Here is a 23,143-nt window from a genome sequence, read left to right on the forward strand (position 1 = left end):
GAGGATTTAGAAGTTTTCTTGGAAACAGCAAATCAATGATACAAAAGAACATTTAAACATTTGATTCTATTTATATAAAGTACAAAATCAGTTGGAAGTAACCTATGCTGTTAAGCCTTCTCCATTTGTGGAGGGAGGGTGACTGGAAGAGAGGTTCAGGGTGCTTATGTTTCTTCATTTGGGGGGTTTATCCAGGTGTTCCTTTTGTAAAATTTCATTGCGCTTTACAAACTTCAAAGCCGTTTTTTTGTTTTTTATTTTAGAACCATTCACCACTCCATCTTTTTTTTTTTTTTAAAGATTTTATTTATTTATTCATAGACACAGAGAGAGAGGCAGAGACACAGGCAGAGGGAGAGGGAGAAGCGGGCTCCATGCAGGGAGCCCGATGTGGGACTCAATCCCAGGTCTCCAGGATCACACCCCAGGCTGCAGGCGGCACCAAACCACTGCTCCATCCGGGCTGCCCCCCCCCCTTTTTTAAAGATTATTTATTTAAAAAAAAACTCGAGGAGAGGGACAGAGGTAGAGGGAGAAGGATAAGCAGAATTCCCACTGTGCCCAGGGCCTGACACAGTGCTCAATCCCAGGACCTTGAGATCATGACCTGAGCCAGAGTCAGAAACTTAACCGACCAAGCTACCCAGGCACCCCTAGTTCTCTATTACACGTTGTACTACTTAAGGTGCTTTATGCAACATAAAGTGCTTAGGTTACTTTTATTGAATTTTAGCTGTGCTTTTGCATATATAAATGACTAGATGACTAATATATAAACCTGGGCAGCCTGTGTGGCTCAGCGGTTTAGTGCCTGCCTTCAGTCCAGGGCATGATCCTGGAGTCCCACGTCGGGCTCCCTGCATGGAGCCTGCTTCTCCCTCTGCCTGTGTCTCTGCCTCTCTCTCTGCGTCTCTCAGGAGTAAATACAATCTTTAAAAAACAAAAAACCCCCACATAAACCTATAGTCCCAGACGATTGCTCTTTCATCACAGCTTCAATAGCAGTTATTTGGGGGAAACCCATGTCCTTGTATTTGGCCTCTATTATCTGATTATAGTTTCTGTAATTGTCAAACAATTTGTTGGACTTTTTCATGTAGAACTCCACCCCCAAATTAACACATATTAAAAAGCTTACAATATCTTTACACCACCAGCCCACCTCCTGAAAATCAACTCTCATTATTATTTTTTTTAAATCAACTGATGTGTTTGGTCACCTAGCCTAAAATCTCCTAGATAGCTTTGGCTATTTCATTCCTACCATTTTTTAAAGATATCTGAGAGAGAGAGAGAGAGAGAGAGAGAGAGAGGGAGGAAGGGAGGGAGGGAGAGAGGGTGCACGCAAGCAAGAGAGAGAGCAAGCATGCGCACACCCGCTGAGCAGGGAGCCAGATGTTGGGCTTGATCCCAGGAAGCTGAAGGCAGATGCTCAACAGACTGAAGTACCAAGGCACCCCTCTACCAACACTTTTATCTGATCAGTCACCAAGGATTGTCAGTTCTTCCAGTGACCCAGGCCTGCATTCACAAAATGTTATTTTCACTGAACTCCCATTTCTTTAAGACTGAAGTATTTTAGTAGCTTTAACCTTGATTCACTGATACCTGTTTCTTCCTTTTTCCCTTCCAGTAGTCAACATATTGATGCTCGTTTTTTGAGACCTATACTTTATCTTTCCCTTGTTTTTTTTTTTTTTTTTTGCTTTCTTTCCCTTGTTTAAAATCTATAGTTGCTACAGGGCAAATCCCTGAATATGACATTCAAAAATTTTCTATAGACCGATCCTTAGCAATCTTTCTCATTCTTTATCTTGTCCCATTTTCTTTTTACCAACTTTCTTCAGCTGGTAAGATTTTTTCACTGTCCCAAACACACCAGGCAAGTTCCTACTTTAGTATCTTTACATATGCTGTCTTTTCTAGTGATGTAAAAGAATTAGTAGGTTTGGTGGTAACAAAGGTCAGCTAACAACCTTTGCCTTCGTTAAGAATGAATTATCAAACCTGTAGTTTTAATGTATTAGAGTATCTACTTCTAATTGGTTAACGTAAGAATGCACCTGATTCAAGCTTGATCATCACGGTCTCCTAATCAGGGAACTGGAATTTTAAACTTAGAGTTCATGAGCCTAAAGAACACAGTTGCTGAGTCAACTTACAGTAATTTGAAGTAGCCTCTCTAAAAACTCCTGTCAGGAAATCCACAGCTGCCTGGTCTCCTGTACTTCATGAGCTTTATTATTCATCTACTTCCTCAGATTTCACAAGTCTCCCACATATTTAATCTTTTCCTTTGCTTAATCTAGTGCAGTTAGTTTCTATTTCTTGCAACCAAAGAATAGTAAATAAGCAGGGTAAAGGCGCCTGACTGTCTCAGTTAGTAAAGCATGTGACTCTTGATCTCAGGGTCATGAGTTTAAACTCCTATTGGGTGCACAGCCTACTTAAAAAACGAGTAAATAATACAATTTCTCACTTGCTCTTAAGCTTTATTCTTTTTTGTTTATTTTTCTTCTCTGGCATACTTATTGTGTATATATATGCTGCTGAGTCCCATACTGACCTATCCTTACTCCAATGGTGAAGTCAGTCAACAATCACTGTTTATTTCATGAACTGGGCAAGTATAGCACAGTACAAAAGCTGTCTGCTTATTTTTGAGTCTTGTGCATGCCTGAGAAGTAGGATGAGACCTACCGGGCTAAGTATGTGGGAGGAACAGGGATACCTATAAACCTGGAGTAAACGAATGACTTGGAACAAACTGGGATGGTGGCCTTCTCAGATAATATGACTGAGACAAATGGGTGCCCCTCCCACTTGGTTTTGCATAAACATCCAGAATGCTGATTCAACTTTAAGAAAAAGGGAGAAAACCCTAAATTGATTAAGAATTTTGTGGGATATGAGGCTTGAAATAAGAGATTAACTTGAATCTTACGAAAATAAAGTTGTATTTCTTGCACACCTTAATTTGTGGGCTATTTATATTGCAACAGAAATAATAGATTTTATAATACTTAAGTACTGTAAGATACACATTATTATTTTAGGATATACATTGTTATTTGACCATATCCATTGGGTTCAAAATCTAATCAGCTGAATAATGAATTTACTAGTTAAGCCATAGGATATCAAGATTAATTTTAATACATCCATCCAATTTTTGTATAAATCACTTTATTTAAAATACAGACTAGGCAGGTATATGTTTGAATGGTTCTTTTTTTAAGTAATTCCAAGAAAAGTTCTTCAAGCATAGGGGGGAAAAAAACCCTTAAATCATGATAATTTTTTTAAAGCTGTATGCCCAACATGGAGCTTAAAACTCACAACCCTCAGATCTAGAGTCACATGTTCAACCAATTGAGACAGCAAGGTACCCCTGACAATTTTTTTTTAAAAAGATTTATTTATTTGAGAAAGAGAGCATGAGTGCAAGAGGGAGAAACTCAAGCAGACTCTTGATACTGATGCAGGTGCTCGATCACATGACCCTGAGATTATGACCTGAGCCAAAATCAGATCTACCCAATCAGAAGTTAACCAAACATATCAAATGGGCTCAAGACATAAAATAGCTTTTTGTTTTCCTGGCATCAGCTACATCTTTTGGAGCACTATAAGCATTTTGATATTGTTATTCAAGAGGCACCTGGGTATCTCAGTTGGTTAAGTGCCTCCTTTGGCTCACATCTTGGTTCTGGAGTCCTGGGATTGAGCCCAGCTGGGCTCCCTGTTCAGCAGGGAGTCTGCTTCTCCCTCTGTATCTGCTGCTCCCCACTCCTTGTGCTCTGTCAAATAATTAAAATCTTAAAAAAAAAAAAAATAGTGAACAAGACTGTATCCCTATTTCCATGAAACTTACCTTCTAGTGATTGTTGTTGCATCTCATGGTAGTGATGTACTGTAGTTTATATAACCATGCTTCTGTTGAACTTGTAGTTGTCTGCTCTTTCTTACTACTATGAGCAATGTGGCAGTTGTCACCCCAACAAGTGAGGTAGCCAATCTCCTCAAATCCCTGGCTCCTGAAAGTAGTTTCCTGACTATAAGTCTTTCCTAATGCATAGAAAGGGCACCAAATCAAAAGTGCACCCAATTTTGGACAAAGCTGATGGAACTGCATATAGTTTATAGCCTAAGGGAATAAACCCCATGGCTGACCAGAGTACATTTTTGATATTCTGATAAGGGATTAAAATGCCAGTAATGAATAGGCCCTGTGGGTTCAGTTCTGAGAAGACCTTAAATACTCCAGGTCTGAAATTTTCCTGAATAAAATATACAGTTTTGCTTATGGTTGATTTTTAGATTTTTTCCTCCCCATGTTCACAGCATCTGGTATATGTTATTTTAGTTAGACAAAATAAAATGTTTAATTTCATTTATAAGAAACAAACTCAATACTTTTAAAGTTTAACATTTTAATTGGGAACAGTTCATATGGCCCATTTAGTGGAAGCTCAGGTAAGCAAAGTGCAAGAAACAGAATGAAATATCACACATATGTCTCTGTATAAATCAACATGAAAAGATATCCTAAACATGTGAAAAACAAAGAGCAAATTACAAAATAAGTATAGTGAATCCAATGTCAAACATTTTTTCTACTATATAGTATTATTTTTGCAAATATTGTTTTTGTAATATAAAAACAACAAAATTAATGATAATGTTGAAAACATTTACTAAATCACTTTGGGGTTGATTTGTGTAAGATAATTTCAGCAAATAGAATGTTTAATGAAAAGCTGTGGTATACATGTACTTGTCTCAAGAAAGTCTTACAAGGAACAAAAGTATTTCTTCTAATTAACATAGGTTTCAAAAAAACATTATTTATTACTATAAAATAAAATGTATTTCCTAAGAAAAGTTCAAGTAACCAGTGAAATCTTAAGAGGTGAAGCAAAATTGCTTTTCAATCATATTCAGAAAATCTAATATGTTTACTTGCTTGTTGAGTCTTCGCAAGTCTTATCTTTTCAGCTTTGGTGATTAACTATGGAGAAAGAAATTAGAAATTAGAATATATTGGACACCTAAAACAAAAAGATAATTAAGAGTAAAAAAATTTCAAAACTATCAGTTTGAATACAATTTTTTTGGAAAGGTGGGGGTGCCTGGGTGGCTCAGTCATTTAAGTATCTATCTGCCTTTGGCTCAGGTCATGATCCCAGGGCCCTGGGATGGAGCCCTCCACTGGGCTCCCTGACCACTGGGAACCCTGCTTTTCCTTCTCCTGCTCCCCTTGCTTGTATGGTCTCTAATAAATAAATAAAATCTTAAAAAAAAAATAAAGAGGGAAAGATAGACAAATGAGATAAATTAAGCTTAGTCCAAATCAATTAGAGGGAGAACTATTTAGGATTATGGTTTATTAAATATAATAGATATTAAATCTTTAGAATTACTAAAACACTCCCACTATAGTACCACATCACTAAGATTTTTTCAATTAAAGATAGCCAATCCATGTTGGCAATTTTTAACCTTTTAGAAGGGTTTGGGACCCATATTTGTTAGTTGTCTCATGTCCCCTTGGGATTCAGTATTAATTACCAAGATGTTTCTTAAAGGATATTCAGTCCTTTGTAAATACATAATAAATGAGAATTCATTATTTGAATGAGACATTTTATTTTGGGCTGAGTGCTACACAAACGTTTGCTTACAAATTTGAAAATTAGAATATTCCAATTAAGGATTTGCTTTTAAGAGTACTTATTATTATTTATTTTACCCTTACATAAAGACTTTAATTTTAAAAAATTTTTTAAAAAGACTTTGCTTTTAATTAATCTATTCACCGAACATGGGGCTCGAAACTCACAACTCCTCACAACTCACACAACACACTACACTGATTGAGCCAGTCACGTGCCCCTTTAATATTTTTAAAGGCGGCAAATGAAATGTAGAAAGCAGACATCAATATTTCGATGTCAAAATATTCCAAAAGTTTTCTTTTTTTTTTTAAAGATTTTATGTATTTATTCATGACACACACACACACACACACACAGAGAGAGAGAGAGAGAGAGAGAGGCAGAGAGGCAGAGGGAGAAGCAGGCTCCATGCAGGAAGCCTGACACGGGATTCGATCCTGGGTCTCCCGAATCACACCCTAGGCTGAAGGCGGCGCTAAACCACTGAGCCACTGGGGCTGCTGAAAAGATTTCTTGATGTAAAATTTTTAATTATATATCCTTGGAAGAAATAAAAGTCTTATTCTCTTAAAAATACAGATTTTAATAAAGTATTCACTAGAGTTTCTTTGAGGTATCTGGTGACTGTGGCTTTGGCAGGAAGTCACTTGATTTATTTTTTAGTTTCTTAAAATGTTTAGTAAAACATTAAAAGTTTACTCAAAAGCTAGAGAGTGAGTCAGTCAATAGACTGGCTGGAAGAGTTAAAAATACAAGTATTTAAAGAAAAAAAAAATTCAAAAGTTGCCCAGGTTACCAAATGATCTGTTTATGACAGAAAACAGTAATGGATGGCCACATTGAGGACCACATTGACCAGCGTCATTTCAAAGGTCTTCGGACTTCAGCAAAGCCAGAATTAAGGCTTGCATCTATGGAAGTAAAGGTTTGGTTACTTTGGAAATGAAAATAGGGGTACTCTGTATTTGTTGTTTTCCTAGGAAGTCACTTTAAAGATTAAACTAAAAGCTTTTTCATCAGTGAGGTGAGTCAAAAATATAAATATTTATAACTGTTCACAAATTTTGTGAATTGTCTTTACTTGCTGAATATCCAAATACCAGTAATTTGTAGAGAAAAGACCATGGTGATAAAAAACATTTCAAGTATGTTTTAAAAGCTAATGACAAATGAGAAAAACTCCGTCTCCAGTTATCTACTCTTACCAAGTGCTCAAAGTGATAGGGAAGACTACAAAGGCTTGGTTTAGCAAGAAGGAGACCCTTTCTGATAGAGATTTCCCTCATCTTACCAATCTTTTGCGGGAGGTCTTACCCACACTTGATTTTTTTTTTTTTAAAGATTTTATTTATTTATTAATGAGAGACACATACACACACACAGAGACAGAGGCAGAGGGAGAAGCAGGCTCCCTGTGGGGAGCCCAATGTGGGACTGGATCCTACGACTCCTGGATCACGCCCTGGGCTGAAGGCAGGTGCCAAACTGCTGAGCCACCCAGGGATTGCCCCCTCACACTTGATTTTTATATGTAAAAATACCAAAAATAGAAAATAACATTTTCCTTCACCTATTCCTCTTTTAATTCCGTATTAGGAAAATCCCCAGTCTCCTGGCTCATAAGGTGAAAATCAAAAACCAAGATTATTATCAATGCTTTTCTTTATTCAATTACTGGCCAAGTAATACAATACTACCGTGGAAAGGTTGAGGTGTCATATGAAAAAAGTGCCAATGTTATACTTTTGGCTGCTAATAACATTTAACTTCTATTACTAAGGTACTTACTCCCAGTATTCTAACTGTAACAGCCTCTTTCCCATCAAGGCTTCTGTACTTTCTGTTGCCTCTGCCTTGAAAGCTGTGCATTTTAAACTCTCTTGCTGGTTTGCTGACTCTCCTAATGTCACTTTCACAGAGTACTTCCCAGACAACCTCACCTGACTTAAAGCTATCTCATGGTATCCTTTAATCTGATTTTTCTACATAGTACTTGTCATCACCTGACCTAAACTGTTCATCTATAAACTTCATGAAAACAGGGAATTTTGTTACTCATGGCTCTATGTCCAGTTCCTAGAACAGTGGTCAACACAAAGAAGCACTCAGAAAATATTAATTTAATGATTATCAAAAAAGTAGACTGACATACTAATTACTGTCTTCTCTGAAAAGCCTGTATAATATCCACTTTGTGTGGCACCTTATGTTCATTTTGTGACAGGAGCCAACTATCACAGTTCCTAGGTTCAGCTAGGATCCTCTATTGTTTACAAATCATGCTAAGAGGGCAGCCCGGGTGGCTCAGTGGTTTAGCGCCACCTTCAGCCCAGGGCCTGATCCTGGAGACCTGGGATAAAGTCCCAAGTCAGGCTCCCTGCTTGGAGCCTGCTTCTCCCTCTGCCTTTGTCTCTGCCCCTCCCTCCGCCCAATGAATAAATAAATAAAATCTTAAAAAAAAAAAAAAATCATGCTAAGAAAACGCTTGGTGGTGCAACAGATAAATGAGATCAGGAAAAAACGTTCCAACTCAATAATAGAGCTATGCATTGTGTTCCAAATGAATTTATAAAACTCCCTAGTCAGTGCCTTACTTCCTTGCCTTACATTTAGTTTACTGAGGTCAGCCCTTTCTGGAAACAAAATGCTTAATTCCTACTTTTAAAAACATATATAACTTACATGAAACTTCACATCAATCAGAAGGATAACTATTATTTACCAAAATAAATTCCATTTTAGTTGTGAGTTCTGGATCAACAATTTTTTGACATCTAAATAATCTCAGGCAGGCTTTAAAATGAACACCTCATAGACTTGAAAAAGTCTTTAGGGAGGAAGGTAGCCTTCCTACATCTCAGCAAATTAAGTCTGTACTCATGCAAACAGAATTAATAAAGATCAGTAGGAAATCTTCCCTCAGTCTCAAATTCCAGTGAATACTAAGCAATGCAAGGTTGATGAAAAAACACTTGGTTTTTATTTAATAAAAACAAACAAAAAAGAGAACTGTACAAATAGAACCCCCAAGCAATAAAAATAGGATACAGGAAGTATGATTTTAAGTGCTAACCAATCATAGAAGAACATAAGTTTTCAGATTTATATTTTATAACACACACATTTTAAAATTTTAATAATAGTATTAGTTTTTATGTGCCCTAATTAGTCCTAAGCACGTACTAATCTTTACATGTAATTTGTTTTAATAGAACAAACGTGACAGCTCACAAGCAACAGTAAGCATGATAAATTATTGTTATTTAAAAAAAATTACTGAGAATCTTGCTTTAAGTTGTTTAATTTATGCTTGTTTGTTTCACCTGTTGAGTATTCTAGAGAAAAAGGAATAAAGCTTATCTTTGCTGTAGCAACTATTATGCATAAAGCCTCCCAATCTTATCTGGGGAGGCTCATATCTTTAAAAACTACACTCTTTAAATACATTGGGTTTTACCAATAAGACAATCTTTAAATAATCATTTACTACCAAACCACAAAACACAACAGCTAGAAATCAATGCTGATTAAATTGCCACAACTAGTTACAATAAAAGAATGGAAAACAAGAAAACTCTAAATTGTGTACCCTTACGGGGAAAATAATTCTAGTTTCATAGAATTCATGTATTTTAAAATCCAGAAAAACAAATGTTCTGTCGCAATCTACAAATCTACCATGTAAGTCTTTGTTGTGTTTGCATATTATTAACTTTCAGAAAATATTTATCCAAATGTTGAATTTAGGCTATAGAACAATAATGATGACAACAAAAACCAAAAAATGAATTACCTTCTCAGTGCCTCTTTTCTTTTCACGAGGCTGATTAAGTTTGGCTTGCCTATCTACCAAAATCTTCTGCCAATACCTCTGCTCATGGTCACCTTAAAAACAAAAACGATGATCACTGATACATATGAAGAACATATTCAAGGCATTAATTGCATTTCAATAATAAAACTATAGTTGTCTGATGGCACTTAATACTACTTTATGTATATTACAATATGAAAAGAAAACTGGTTTCACTAGCCAAACTCCGAAAATCTAACAGAATCACCCCTAAACAAGAATTAAAAAAGATTATTTTGTGAATTTTTACCAGAAAGGATCTCCAGTTTCCAGCAGTATTTCTTTTTAATTTCTGTATATGCATTTATTACTGCTTGAGCATCTTCAGGAGTTTTAAATCTAGCATGGCATTCTGTGTCTCCTTCTAGCAAATCAACATAAACAACTTCTGAGATTGCTGCCAAAGTATCCTGCGTTAGAATTTAGAAAAAAAATGAAATAATAAAAATGTTTCATGAGAATTCTAAATTATTCACATGGTTTTGTCAAAATGTAGTATACAAATAAGCCACATACAGTTTGAAACGAGTAACTTTCCTACATTAAACATTTCTTCTAAAATATACACAAATATATTCTTTTAAAGATTTATTTTTAAGTAATCTCTACACCAGACCTGGGGCTCAAACTCAAAACCCTGAGATCAAGAGTCATACACTCCATGGACTGAGCCATCTAGGCACTCCTCCAAAACTACACAAATACTCTTAAAAATTGACTTGAACAAACTTGAACTCTATTCGTAACTCTTTTAATTAAGCACAATCCTAAAATATTAATTAGAATGGGAACACTGCACAAGGACAATAGATTTGTAGAACATAATGTACAAAAATTTCTCCCAACCCCCAAAACAAGAAGGTACCAAGGTGGTGTAGTTACAATAGTGAATAAAATTAAAAATTATCCACTCACAATGGATTGGTGGGCACAGTGTTTTCATTCACTTGTACAAAATCACTTATGCCTTAAAATGTATGTAAAAGACATTCAACTTTTTCAAACTCACGAATGGAAAAAAAGTTTCCTGGGATTCTACAAAAATCCTAGGTTCTCGAGTAGATCTATGGGAATACCTCACTATAGCTCATGTGTTCTGATGACAGGCTTAAACAATCTCCTCTGAACAAGTTGTGGTCACCCAGCAAGGAAAAGTTTAACCTATAATGCCTGCTGTGAGGGCAAATTAACAAGATTCCTGCATTCCTAATCATTTTTTCCCCAGCAAGTTCTGAGGTGTAAACAATGCAATTATGCAGGAATGTTAACATAATTCTTCATTCATCAACTTCCATTCAGAAAGCTAAAGAAATTACTCGAGATTCCCAACCTAAGAAAAGGTATTTTACTCAACTGGCTTCCTTTCCTTTTGACCCAAATTTCAAGCCACAAGGAATTTAGGTTACTTTTAGCAGTTGGGTTTTTTAAAGTCTGAAATACAGAAAAAACTGAGCAATACGTGAAAATATTATTTCATCATAATAAGGAAAGCTTCTTAGATTTTAATAATGATTAAGCAGTAAAAATCTGTGAAGCCAAGGACTAAATTTTAACTCATCCCTACTCTTAGCATACTGCCTATCTCAAAATATACTTAATTCTTCCCATTTCTCTACATACGTAAGTACTAAATTTAGACATAAAGCAAACCATTAATTGATAGCAAGCTGATGAAATCTGAATGTTAAATGGTAGTATTAAGTTTTATAATAGATTCGATTACTACAATCAAAAGATATTTATGATATATATACATTATAATGTTAGGCAAATCTCCTGAATTAAAAGCCTTCTTAAAATTACAAACTAGCCTGGTAATCACAGGGGCAAGTCAGGCAGCACTAACTAAATGCCTTATCAATATTTAAGAATCTAAATTTACGTGTTAGTGATAGCTACAAGATTTTATAGAATAGAAGCAGGGTTTCAGATAATGAGTGTTTACAAGATTTATGCGAGTTAAGAAACATGAATGATAGGAGTCTATGCAAAACCAAAACATATGATGAATGTCAGTATAACAATTTTAAATATATTTGCCATACCATATGACATTTTACACAGGAATATGCCACTGAGAAAGAAATATTATTGTGTCGGTACAAAAGGCTGTTAAAGAAAATAAAATGTGTAAATAAAAAATGATTGTAAAGTAGATGTTTGTAAACTGTGTAAAAGTATTTGCACACCGATAAAAAACTTTTGTGGCTTTTCACAAAAGATTTGAAGTTTCTCATTTTTAGAACTATCCAGCACAAACTGAAAATAACAAAAACATTTAAAATAAAATTTAACAAAAGCTCTTTTCTCCAAAAAAATCTTGCATTTCTCCCAGGAAAAAAAATGTCAATTTCCAAAAGGATTAACAAAAAGTTTATATTAAAATATCAAAATAGTTCTACTTCTGACTTTCTTTAAGTCACAAAATCGTTTAGGAATGTACTGAAAGCTAAGAGCTCTAATAAAAACACATTACAAACTCTCTAGCTTGCTTCAAAAATCTACAACAGTAGATGATTAAAAGTTCAAAATAGGGATCCCTGGGTGGCGCAGTGGTTTGGCGCCTGCCTTTGGCCCAGGGCGCGATCCTGGAGACCCGGGATCGAATCCCACATCGGGCTTCCGGTGCATGGAGCCTGCTTCTCCCTCTGCCTGTGTCTCTGCCTCTCTCTCTCTCTGTGACTATCATAAATAAATAAAAATTAAAAAAAAATTAAAGTTCAAAATAATTTCAGAGAACTCTAATGCTGATTAAAGTTTTGACAGAAAGTATTTTCTAAAACCCATTTTCTCTGAAAACAGATAGAGTCTAAATAAGGCATATTATAACAATATTTTACCACTTTTATTCTTTTAAGTTATAATGACCACAGTAAGCTTTCGTCATTCAACTACACAACAACAACCATTAAGGGCACCTTGAAAAATAAGAAAAAAGTACAGTTCTATAAAAGGATATTTAAACTGTACTCAAGTCTGATCCAGTGTACAATTTTAGACTTCAGATTTTGCCTCAAATCAAACACAATAATTACTGTGGAATCAAATCCTACAAGTATTTTTCCACAGAGGAATAAATTCTAATTTGATTTGCTTTGTTTTCTATAATGCAAAACATTTTCATACAGGGAAATTTTAAAGAGGAAAGAGTAACAACTACTCTTGACACACAAAAGCATTACCCTGACTTGTTTCCTGCCAGGTAGAGGCTCAGTGCTAATGATCTTCACAATCACGCCACTCACAAACTGTGGTCCCGCTGCATTAACCTTTTCCTGGGGACAACACTCTTCACTGTTTGCTGTTGATTTGAAAAGGAAAGGCCAGAAATAAGCCTCTTACACTTAATAAGTTAACATAGTAGGCCCATTTTAGAATAACAATGAAGACTTAAGCTGATTTAAATAATTAATTCAAACTTAATTTTAAATTAACTGTAAAATAATTTAGTAAGTTATGGTGCCTGTCCTGCTTATTGCAGATTACCATGAAATAAAATACCGTAACTTATACCACTCTAATTGCAAAGTGTTGTTAGAAAAACATTTGTAAAACCTTAAAAAAAAAACCCCGACCCTTTCCCTTAATCAAATAAAAAAGTACTTGACTTAATAGACACAAAATAAGTATAAAGATTCTATAAACATGATTAAAATGTGAAAAAATTATACCTTCAATTTATAAGAATTCAAAATAATATCTTAATATATTAGGATAAGTTACGGATGAGAAATTACAATTTTTGTTACTACAAAACTTGCTTAATTTATAAACTAGGCACTCATTACTAAATCTGATGAAGAATGAAAATTTAATTATATAATGCTACAAAAACTATCATAGTGCTGTTTACTTTTTTCAGTTTTTATTTCAGATGTAGTAGGTACTCCATTTGTTTCCATTTTTGACTCTGATTTCATTTGGGATATTGTTTTTTTTAAGGAAGCCATGCTGGCCTTTTGCAGTGCTAAATACTCTTTTTTCAAATCCATCCATTCGCTCCTGCAATGAAAAGAATGCACTTTTGAAATAGTGAACACAGATGAGCAAAAGTAAATATCTAAATACATACATTCAGTATCTTGTAACCACTCCTAACTTTTCCTTCTTTAAACACACACATTCAAATTACTTCTAGAGTTCTAAGCGATCCAGGAAATATGAAAAGGGAAGTTTCCCCTGACCTAACATTTAGATTAAATGTTTTAAATTTTGCAATTCAATTCTTGAGTATGTTTCAAATATTTTTATTTATGAAAATAAAAAATTTTGAATTAATTAACTAGTAACAATTAGTCATCTCTGAGAGAATAACTGCAGATTATAACTTAAAGATTATTAGTTAAACTGCTTCCAATTTGGGAGATAACATCCTTTATTATTTACCCGAATCAAAAGGAATTTCTAAGAAGAAAAAAACACCCCATGGAAGCAATTTATTTATTTACAGACATTTAACATGTAGATGTTTCTTCAAACAGCTAGAGGTCCTCCAGATAGAAACACAATGCCTCTCCAGGCTCCACAGGAGCACTCATTGTTACTCTAATCTATGCCATCAAACAAGCAGATAGGGGATTTTTTTTTTTTTTAAACAGGAGGATATCTTGTGGTAATGGTCTTAGCTGTTATTATTGACATCTGTATACTTCAAAAAAAAAAAAAAAAGTATCCAGACCCTCCCAGGATCGTACATTCCCTGAGAGCTGATACATTAGAATAACAAAAACCTCTTGTAATGATTCTCAGAGATAAAAAGGCAAAAGGAATTCAGCAGTTAAGAATAGTATAAATACAAGTGCCCGAAGTCCTTGCCTTTTAACCTTCAAGGGGAAGACAAAACGCTGGGCCAGTACCATTCCAGAAAATTAAGAAAATCTTTCTTCCCAAAGGTATGGAATTTTTTTCTTTTAACTTGCCTTCCACCCCTCAAGTGGATTGGACTCCCTTTAACTTTAACATGGAAGTACTTTCTTTGACTTTCAAAATAGTAAGTGCTTCCATGTTTTAGTAGAAGTGAACCCAAATTTTTCCTCCGAATGTAATATGGCAAGTTTGTTAATTTTAGAGCCCCGAGGGATTCCCCTTTGCTTTAACATGGGGGTACCTGCTGTGTAAAACAAAAGTAAGTGCTTCCATGTTTCAGTGGAGGTGTCTCCAAGTGGATACGACTTAATTTCTAAGCTTACTTTACAGGTTAAAGAATCTTCACAATTTACGTTTTTCCAAGACTGGGCTCCCCACCACTTAAACGTGGATGTACTTGCTTTGAAAATAAAAAAGTAAGTGCTTCCATGTTTTAGTGATGGTAAGTCTTACTTTTACATTTTAGAAGTTTATAAATATTTAAGACTGCCTCCCCTAACTGTCTGGTATATTACGCTGTATTTTTCTGAGTCTATAAGGAACGCCCTCTACTTTAACATGGAGGCACTTGCTGTGATATGATAAAAATAAGTGCTTCCATGTTTTAGTGTGGTGGTTTCTTTTTAATCCGCAGTCATCCTAAGCCCATAATTTATGCAGATCTTGGCTACATGCCATGACTGTTGCTAATATGCAACTCTGTTCAATACAAATTGGAATTGCACTTTAGCAATGGTGATGGAGGGTGTCAATCTACACCAGACTGTATCGTCTACCTACTTTGAAAGGACTCTTAATGGTATAACTTCTTCTCCCATCTTGTGCCTCTCTTTGTGTTTTTTCTTATGCTTCCTTTTTGCTTTTAAAAGGGATCCATCTTTTACATCTCCAGTATCCTTTTCCTCTTCAGTAGAGACTTCTAAATCTTAAATGCCAGAAACGAAAGACATAAGTTTAAGAAAACTTTGATTATATAAGCTCAAGATAAATGTTGTTGATACCTTTGTTTTCTTTGGAAACTTCTAAATCTTCTTTCTTAATGTCTTTCTGAGTCACTTTCTTTACTTTTGACCTGGGAGTTGGGGATTCTGCTTCTTCAGAAATACTTCTCTTTCTCTTTCCTGTTCTAACTATAGGTAGGCTGGATACTTCTTGTCTTTCCCGTTTTTTCTTTTTCTTTGAGGGCGGCTTTTGGGGTTCAGTTATTTCTACCTCTGATCCCTCAGATGTGGTCCTCGATCTTTTCATTTTAGCAACACTCTCCTTATCGGTGTCCGTATTTAACTCTTTGGTCTGGATACTGTCTTCCTTCTTCATTCGGCCTTTCTTCTTCTTCTTCTTTTTCTTTTCTTCTGTAACGATGCTATCATTAGTTTTCATTTTCCTTCAACTACATATGCTTAAGTATTAATATTGAATTAAATTACCTGATACTCTAAGGACAGGAATGGGCTTATTTTTTACTGTCTTAGGAAATACACCAGGTTTTCTTGGTGCTTCTTCTGGTGGGTTGTTGAGAAACTGAAAAATCAATAAATTAAAAACCAATAAAATGGTCACTAAAAGTACTCGCTAATTTTTTTGCTTTTCCTTTTAGGTTCTGGACCTACCTCAATAGCTTTTGCTGCTTGTTCTTTTGTTTCAAATTCCACAAAGGCAAATCCCTTTGGATCTCCAGTAGATTTATAATGTGGTATGCTTATATAAACAACATTGCCACATTTCCCAAATACTCTTTCAATCCAGCTGTGATTAACATTTTTGGGAAGTAATTCCTACAATAAATTAGAAGCAATAGTAAAGTCCTCAAGGTTAATAAATTTTTACTAGTAATATTAAAGTGTTTCTGTCATTTTGTCTCTGAGCTTTTTTTTAAAATGGCTTACCACATACACTGTCCGTTCATCCTCATCCTTTGGTCGTTCCCCCAGGGGCTTTTTCCTCCGGATTCTGGTGCCTTCCAAGTCCAGCTTTTAAATGGGTACATGAGGTTAATAAACTAATAAATTATGTGATAAAATAAATTGTGTAACAATTCTTACCTCTACAACAGATGAGCTTTTTAGTGCTCTGGCTATTAATTTTCCATCTGTGGTCAATTTTTTCATTTTGTTGAAAGACACAAGAAGTGATATATCAACATCTAATAGAAATAAAAAAGTTAATACATTACAGAATATAATAAAGTAACAAGCCAGGACTTCTGGATAAAATATTAATCACACTCCTAAACTAAGTTTTGGATTTGGAATAAATAAAATACCTTATGCATAAAACCCATAGGAATTAAGCCTGTAAGCACATAAGAAAAACCCTGGACTTCCAGGCCCAAAGTAATGCTCAATTTGACCCTGAGGTCAAGAGGCTACCTGAGTTGCCAGGAGCTCCACCACAAAAACTAGGATGTTCTCAAAGTAACTGAAATCTAGGTCTGAATTTGTTGCATCCTACTAAGTCCTTTAAGGAAATAAGTGTCCTTTATGAGGGTTTTATGTGGAAAAATAAAAGATGCTCCTGTATATAATATGTGGTGTACCATGATATATATATACTACATTGTTCCATTTGTTGTACAGTAAAATAAACCTACATCCGTCTCTGGACTTTTCTATTTGCTCTCGAAGAAATCTATCTTTGTGTAGATTTGCATCTCCAAACCAGAAGTCCACTTGCTTAGCAATATCTGCAAGCACTTGTTTAACTCGTGACCGTTTCTTTTTTTCTACTTCTTTTTTCTTTTCAGTGCATTCTTCCATTGCCTTTTCTTGATTTCCACCTTCAGTTTCCATTCCTGCTCATTGAAAAAAGGTAAATTTAGGTCCTAAGTATAGGAAGACTTTCAGATAATTATTAGCCTCTAATTGTCCGAAAGCTTAAGAGACTGTCAGCTTTGGGGTGACCCCTAGCAATTAGTTAAGGAAATTTTCATTTGACCCGTGGTTTTTAAGTTTTTGTCTTCAGTCTCTTAATTGTTTACTTTTCATTTTCCTTGTTTTACCTCTGAATCCTAGCTTTACTTTTTGATGCACTTTTACTGCAGAGCCAGATTATCTTCCTATATAGTATGTCTATATTACACCAAACTACACTTTATTTTTTTTTACACTTTTAATTCAACCTGTCAAAGTGTAAGATTAAGGGATTCAGACACTCTCCATCTCAAGCTCCAAGTAAATAATTTATTCCTGATTATTTAAAAAAATTTTTTTTAAAGAACTTATTTTTCAGCAATTTATCCAAAATGTGGCTTGAATTTACAACTGTCAGGTCAAGACTCCACGCTCTACTGGCTGAGCCAGCCAGGTCCCCCTTAACTGTTTTTCTGTTCACTAGAAGCGGAACTTAACTGGTAAGCTATAGAAGCAGGTTTTTCTTTTCCAAGGACCTTTCCCATCCCAGTGTTAAAACCAAGTGTCATTTAGTGCTGAGTAATCTCATTTTTCACCCAAATTCTCCCTTCAACCCATTCTGTCAGGCTTCTCTTTCCACCATTCTAGTGAATTGAAAACCGTGATCTCCACGGACTACTGGAACCCCTCAGGGGCATCTGCAGTTAAACTTCCTTGAAAACTTTTTCTTCATTTGGCTTCTAGGAGAGTTTTCTTAATCTCCTTTACTGGACCATCCTAGTTAGCTCTATCTTTACATGCTATTCAGTCCTGGGTTTCCATCTTATCTCCACACATATCCTTTCTGAGGGTCTCTGGCTTTAAGCTCTTTAGCTCCATGCTGATGTTTCACAAATCTGTATTTTCTAGAGCTGACGTCTCCCATTTGCTCCCCCCCATTCCATCACTCAATTGCTCATTTGACATCTCCACTTACTTAAGAGTTTCTCTTATGTAGAATAACAAACATCCAACTCAAACCTATTTTTTTGCCATGTATTCCCAACTCAGAAGACACTGATCACAACACTGCTGAGAGTAAAATTCTGAAATTCTTTTCCTAATATGCCACAACAAATCTAGGAGCATTTATGTTAGCTCTAACTTTACAAAATATATCCTAAATAAGAATACTTTCTATTTTCACAACCACCTGGTCCACAGTATCATGTCTTCCCTACTCTCCTCCAAGAACACTGTAACTTGTGTTTGCTTCTACTCTTCTTCCATTATCAATTCTCCAATCAATCATTATCTTCCATTTTCATCAATTACCATCAATTCTCCAGATAGTAACCAAAATAATCATTTAAATATGTAAATCAGAGCATGCCAATCTCTGGGACAAAATCCTCCAAAGGTTTATCATACTCGAAATCCAAAGCCCTTACTGTGGCCTGCCTGGCACTATTTGATCTGGTCTGGGGATATCTAACTACATTTCTTACAATTCTTTCCAACAGGCTCACTCCAACTATGACATACCATTCCTTAAACATGCTAAGGCCATTCCCACCCCAAGGCCTTTGCTCTTGCTGTTCTCTTCACCCCCCTCACCACATCTGGAGGGATTACTTCACTGTTCATTCAGGTCTCTATAAATTCTCAAAGAGGCCTTTCACTCAATCTAAAAACATTTCTGTTCTGCCAATCCTAACCCTATCCATTCCATCTGCCACAATTTTGTATCCTTTAAAAAAAAAAAAAAGATTTTATTTAGAGATAGAGAATATGAGAGACAGCACAAGCAAGGGGGAAGCAGGGAGTCCCACTGATACGGGCAGGGGCCATCCCAGGACCCTGAGACCACAACCCAACCCAAAGGCAGCCCCTCAACCAACTGCGCCACCAGGGCACCCTACCACTTTATTTCCTTGTATCCTCTTGTTGCTACCTGGAATTACAATTTTATTGTCTGTCTACCCCACTAGAATGCAAAAACTACAAAGGCAGAGACTTTTTCTTTAATCAAAGGCAGAGACTTAAGCTTAATCACAATCCAACCATTTCTTAAATGGTATATTTAAAAGGATCTCCTATTACAAAGTGTTAAGCATTTCAAGTTCTTTTGAAAGAGGCAGGCTTAAAAAAAAAGGGTAGGATTATAAATAAAATACAAACAGAAGCTATAAATGATCAATACAGCAGGATTCAATGCTAACCTTCTCTTTTGCAAAAACTCCAAATTGTAAAGGACAGACTATCAGCTCTCCAATTCCTTTTGTCAGAACCACTATCTAAGGAAATAGTGGACAGAATTGTAGAAATGCAGAAAGTCCAAATTTTTCCCGAAACCAGATTTTCTCCATCATTCTCATCTGAGAGACCTTCCTTCATTCTCTTTTCTAAGGTTTACTTTTGTGACTTGAAAAACTAAGTTCTAAAACTCTTGCCTAGTGTGCCTAACATTTGTCTGTAATTTGTGATCTTAAGAAACATATCCTGTAGATAATCAAATATATTTTCATATATAAGAGAAAGATACAAGAAGCAACAAGATATGGTATAACTTCACTTCCCAATGCAATGGCTATGAAAATCAAGAAGTCACATAGCAGTACTTTCGCGAGTCTTGATCCTCTAAGTCTACCTTCTCACGTACTTGACAAAATGTAACATTATCGTTATTTTATCATTTACCAATCTGTCACCAAGTCCTACCGATTTAACTTCTGGAATGGTTTTTATTTCCCTCCAATATTTTCCACAAAGAGTATCACTACAATATGGGAACAATTTATAAACCGTTCTAGAAGTCATTCATCCTCCTCATAAGCTGTGTAACTTGTCTAAAACACAGATCTAATTTTATAATTTTAATGTTAAAACTTTTCAACATTAAAAATTCCTTAGTACCTTCTTAGAATATGTAAGTTTAAAAAATTGTTGATGGGGATCCCTGGGTGGCGCAGCGGTTTGGCGCCTGCCTTTGGCCCAGGGCACGATCCTGGAGACCCGGGATCGAATCCCACATCGGGCTCCTGGTGCATGGAGCCTGCTTCTCCCTCTGCCTGTGTCTCTGCCTCTCTCTCTCTCTGTGACTATCATAAATAATTAAAAAAAAAAATTGCTGATGAATCAGTGACATCAAATTGGCTTCTAAACAGGGGCTTTTACACAAACAATAAAGGTACTGTGTAACAATTCCAGTTACTTTACACATATTGTTTTAAATCCTCACAATCACAATTAGGTGGTTCCTTTCAAATTCTTTTTACAGAGGCTTAAAAATTAAGTGAATTGGCCAAAATCAGCTGGGTAAACATGCTCAGTTAAGTGAACAAGCTCTGGTAAGTCTGACTCCCTTACACTGTCCACCTTTTAGTAGAACCTCTTACAGCCTGTCATGATACATTCTGTATTCTGACTCAGATATTCTTAACCTAAAGTCTATGGAATTTTGAGTGAGTTTCAAACATTCTTATGAATTCCGTGAAACTGATGAAAGATAAATTTTATTATTATTATTTTAGATTTTATGTATTTATTCATGAGAAACACAGAGAGAGGCAGAGGAAGAAGCAGGCTCCCTGTGGGGGGAGACCGACACGGGACTCAATCTGAGGAACCGGGTGTTACCACCTGAGCCAGAGGCAAACGCTCAACCGTTGAGCCACCCAGGTGTCCCAAAAGAGAAATTTTAAACAAAGGAACTTAAATATAAATTAACATAAAATATGTATCAAATATTTTATTTTAGTGAAATTAATCAAGGAATTAGTTAAGTGTTAAAAACTAGTTCAGGGGACACCTAGGTGGCTCAATGGTTGAGCATCTGCCTTCTGCCTTTGGCTCAGGGTGTGATCCAGGGTCTGGGGGTGGAGTCCCGCATTCCGCTCCCGGCAAGGAGCCTGCTCCCTCTGTCTCTTCCTCTCTCACAGTGTCTCTCATGAATAAATAAAATCTTAAAAAAACAAAACAAAAAAAAGAACTAGTTCTGGAGGGGGCACTTGGCTGGCTCAGTCAGTAGAACACGCGACTCAATCCCTGGGTTGAGAGTTCAAGGCCCATATTGGGCATGGGGTCTACTTAAAATAGAGTAAATAAATAATAAATTTTAAAATATTCTATTAAAAAACTAGTTCAAAGGAGAATTAAAAGATCTAAGCAATCAGGAACACTGAAATGAATTTGTTAATAGATGCAAAACTGGTTAGGGCCGTAACTGCAAAATTGATTAACTACAGGACTAAGTTCCATTATAATCGTTTCCTACAACTAACACAAATGTAAAATAGCTCAATGATCATGAAAGAGAGAACCTGGAAGAGCCAGCTAGAGAAGACATCCAGTATCTTTTTTCTTGGCCATTTCAAGGTGTTCCACAATTTCCCAACAAAATCATACGTAAAATGTCTTGACGTGCATGCATCTTCCTAGGATGCTCATCCATAGCCTTTACCATTTTTAGAGGAAACGGTGTCAAAAACGTTAAGTCATTGTTCTACCATGGCTGACCATGCAACGGTACCAGAACACCGTGCCTGTTCTTTGAATTAGTCTTGTCTTTACTTGCCTTATAAACTCCTATTCGATTTTCAAGGCCCACGTTAAACGGCATCTTACTCTCTCTAGCTTTCCACCACCACGTCTCCCCTAATTTACTGCCTCCTCATCTATATTCCCTCAAACACATTTATTAACGCACTCAGTACACTCCACTGACATTTATAATCTGTTAGCTCCCTTCCGTAACTGGATTTTTCGATTCTTTGATGACAAAGCCTAGAATCCCGAAAAAAAGAAAATGACTTAACTTTAAAAACTTAAGTGCTCACACTCGCTACCGTTTGTTTGGCCGCCAACGCTCAGATCTACGAGGCCCGGCAATTTCACCTTCGGCTACGGCCCCCCGTCGACACCAGTCCTGTCCCAAGTACGCTGCCAAATACCGGGCGGGCCCCCAATCTCCTAAAGCCGGACGATATGCGCCCCCCATCTCCGAAAACTGGAACTACAAGGGCCGCTGAAGGACCTTTGCGCGTGCGCAGAGAAACAGGACGAGCAAACCGATGGGCTTGTGGGAGGGGACGAAGTGAAAGGGCCGACAGATACAACGGAGCGCGTGACAAAGGACTTAGAAGACTTGAAACCTCACTCAACCTGAGCGACACGATCTACAGTTTACTTCGAACTTACTCTGTCCAGTTCCCAAAATACTGGGCCGGGGACTTCGTCCTTCAACCTTTCCGTCTCCAGATCCTTATAGAGCTGGTTTCCGCGTCATAGGGCGGGCGACACCGTTCTCTGGTACGCCTCCGAAAAGGCGAGTGCGAGTACGGAGACGGTGCGTCCGTCGCTTGCGTCACGGGCGTGAGCTGGCGCAAGGGGCGGGGCGTCGGATTACCAGGCTGGCCGAGGAGGCTCACAGACCACGAGGAGTTTTGATTGGCGGTTTGCAAACGTCGGTACTTGTGGGCGGGCTGAGTAGTGGGTCCTGATCCGGTGCGGTCCCGGGTTGATGACGTCACAGCCCTCCGCGGGAGAAATTCGAAAGTGTGTTTTACGGACAGGTGAAGTCATTTGCTTCTCTGGGAGTGAAGGTGGATGGGAGAGGGGATTTGGACGAGAGGCGGCGTCGCAATTTAGGGCAAAGTGTTGAAAGGATCTATTGCGCCGGAAGCGAACCGTTGCTGGTGCTGTTTGGAGCCAGGTGTGCGGAGTGACAGCCGCGGCTTGCTCCGAATCTCTGTAAAATCGATGCCTCCTCTTCACAGCCTTTCCAGCCTCTGCGTTGCACTTCCGGCACAAGTGTAAGGACCTGAGAGAGTTTTGCTCTTTGTGTTTATTTAGGCCTGACAGAGGGTCAAGTCTCATTGCCATTCGGTTACACAGAATCATGGTAAATGTGGGCTTCT

The 23,143-nt window shown here is 36.7% G+C and overlaps 2 protein-coding genes across 3 annotated transcripts in view; one reads left to right on the forward strand and one right to left on the reverse strand.

Annotated features, from left to right (window-relative positions):
• Nucleotides 1-4,416: 4,416 nt before the first annotated feature.
• Nucleotides 4,417-22,585, reverse strand: LARP7 (La ribonucleoprotein 7, transcriptional regulator). Of its 2 annotated transcripts, none has more exons than XM_055342522.1 (13): nt 22,425-22,585; nt 16,988-17,188; nt 16,440-16,540; nt 16,284-16,367; nt 16,008-16,172; nt 15,825-15,918; nt 15,399-15,746; nt 15,178-15,322; nt 13,385-13,533; nt 12,714-12,832; nt 9,782-9,941; nt 9,472-9,563; nt 4,417-5,011 (listed from the first exon to the last, which is right to left on the reverse strand). In XM_055342522.1, the coding sequence occupies exons 2-13, from the start codon at nt 17,184-17,186 to the stop codon at nt 4,931-4,933; spliced, it is 1,737 nt and encodes a 578-aa protein (XP_055198497.1). In that variant the 5' UTR covers nt 17,187-17,188; nt 22,425-22,585; the 3' UTR covers nt 4,417-4,930. The 2 variants fall into 2 exon arrangements, with proteins under 2 accessions (XP_055198497.1, XP_055198496.1); XM_055342521.1 differs by having other exon boundaries at nt 15,399-15,749; nt 22,425-22,584.
• Nucleotides 22,586-22,782: 197 nt separating this feature from the next.
• Nucleotides 22,783-23,143, forward strand: part of ZGRF1 (zinc finger GRF-type containing 1) — a 77,473-nt gene continuing 77,112 nt past the window's right edge. Inside the window, exon 1 of the mRNA XM_055342570.1 lies at nt 22,783-23,038. The gene's annotated coding sequence lies outside the window, so the exon portion shown is untranslated. The remainder of the gene's footprint in view (nt 23,039-23,143) is intronic.

The sequence above is a fragment of the Nyctereutes procyonoides genome, unplaced genomic scaffold (assembly GCF_905146905.1).
Source record: "Nyctereutes procyonoides isolate TBG_1078 unplaced genomic scaffold, NYPRO_anot_genome, whole genome shotgun sequence".
NCBI lineage: Eukaryota > Metazoa > Chordata > Mammalia > Carnivora > Canidae > Nyctereutes > Nyctereutes procyonoides.

Bases quoted from the DNA above. Each gene is read 5' to 3' on its own strand.
- LARP7 (XM_055342521.1), bottom strand. From the start codon at position 17,186: ATGGAAACTGAAGGTGGAAATCAAGAAAAGGCAATGGAAGAATGCACT. The intron at 16,368-16,439 runs GTAAGAATTGTT...CCCATTTAAAAG, and splicing joins AAAGCTCATCTGTTGTAGAG to CTGGACTTGGAAGGCACCAG. The intron at 12,833-13,384 runs GTAAACAGCACT...TCAAATCAACAG, and splicing joins TGAAATAAAAACTGAAAAAA to CAAACAGTGAAGAGTGTTGT.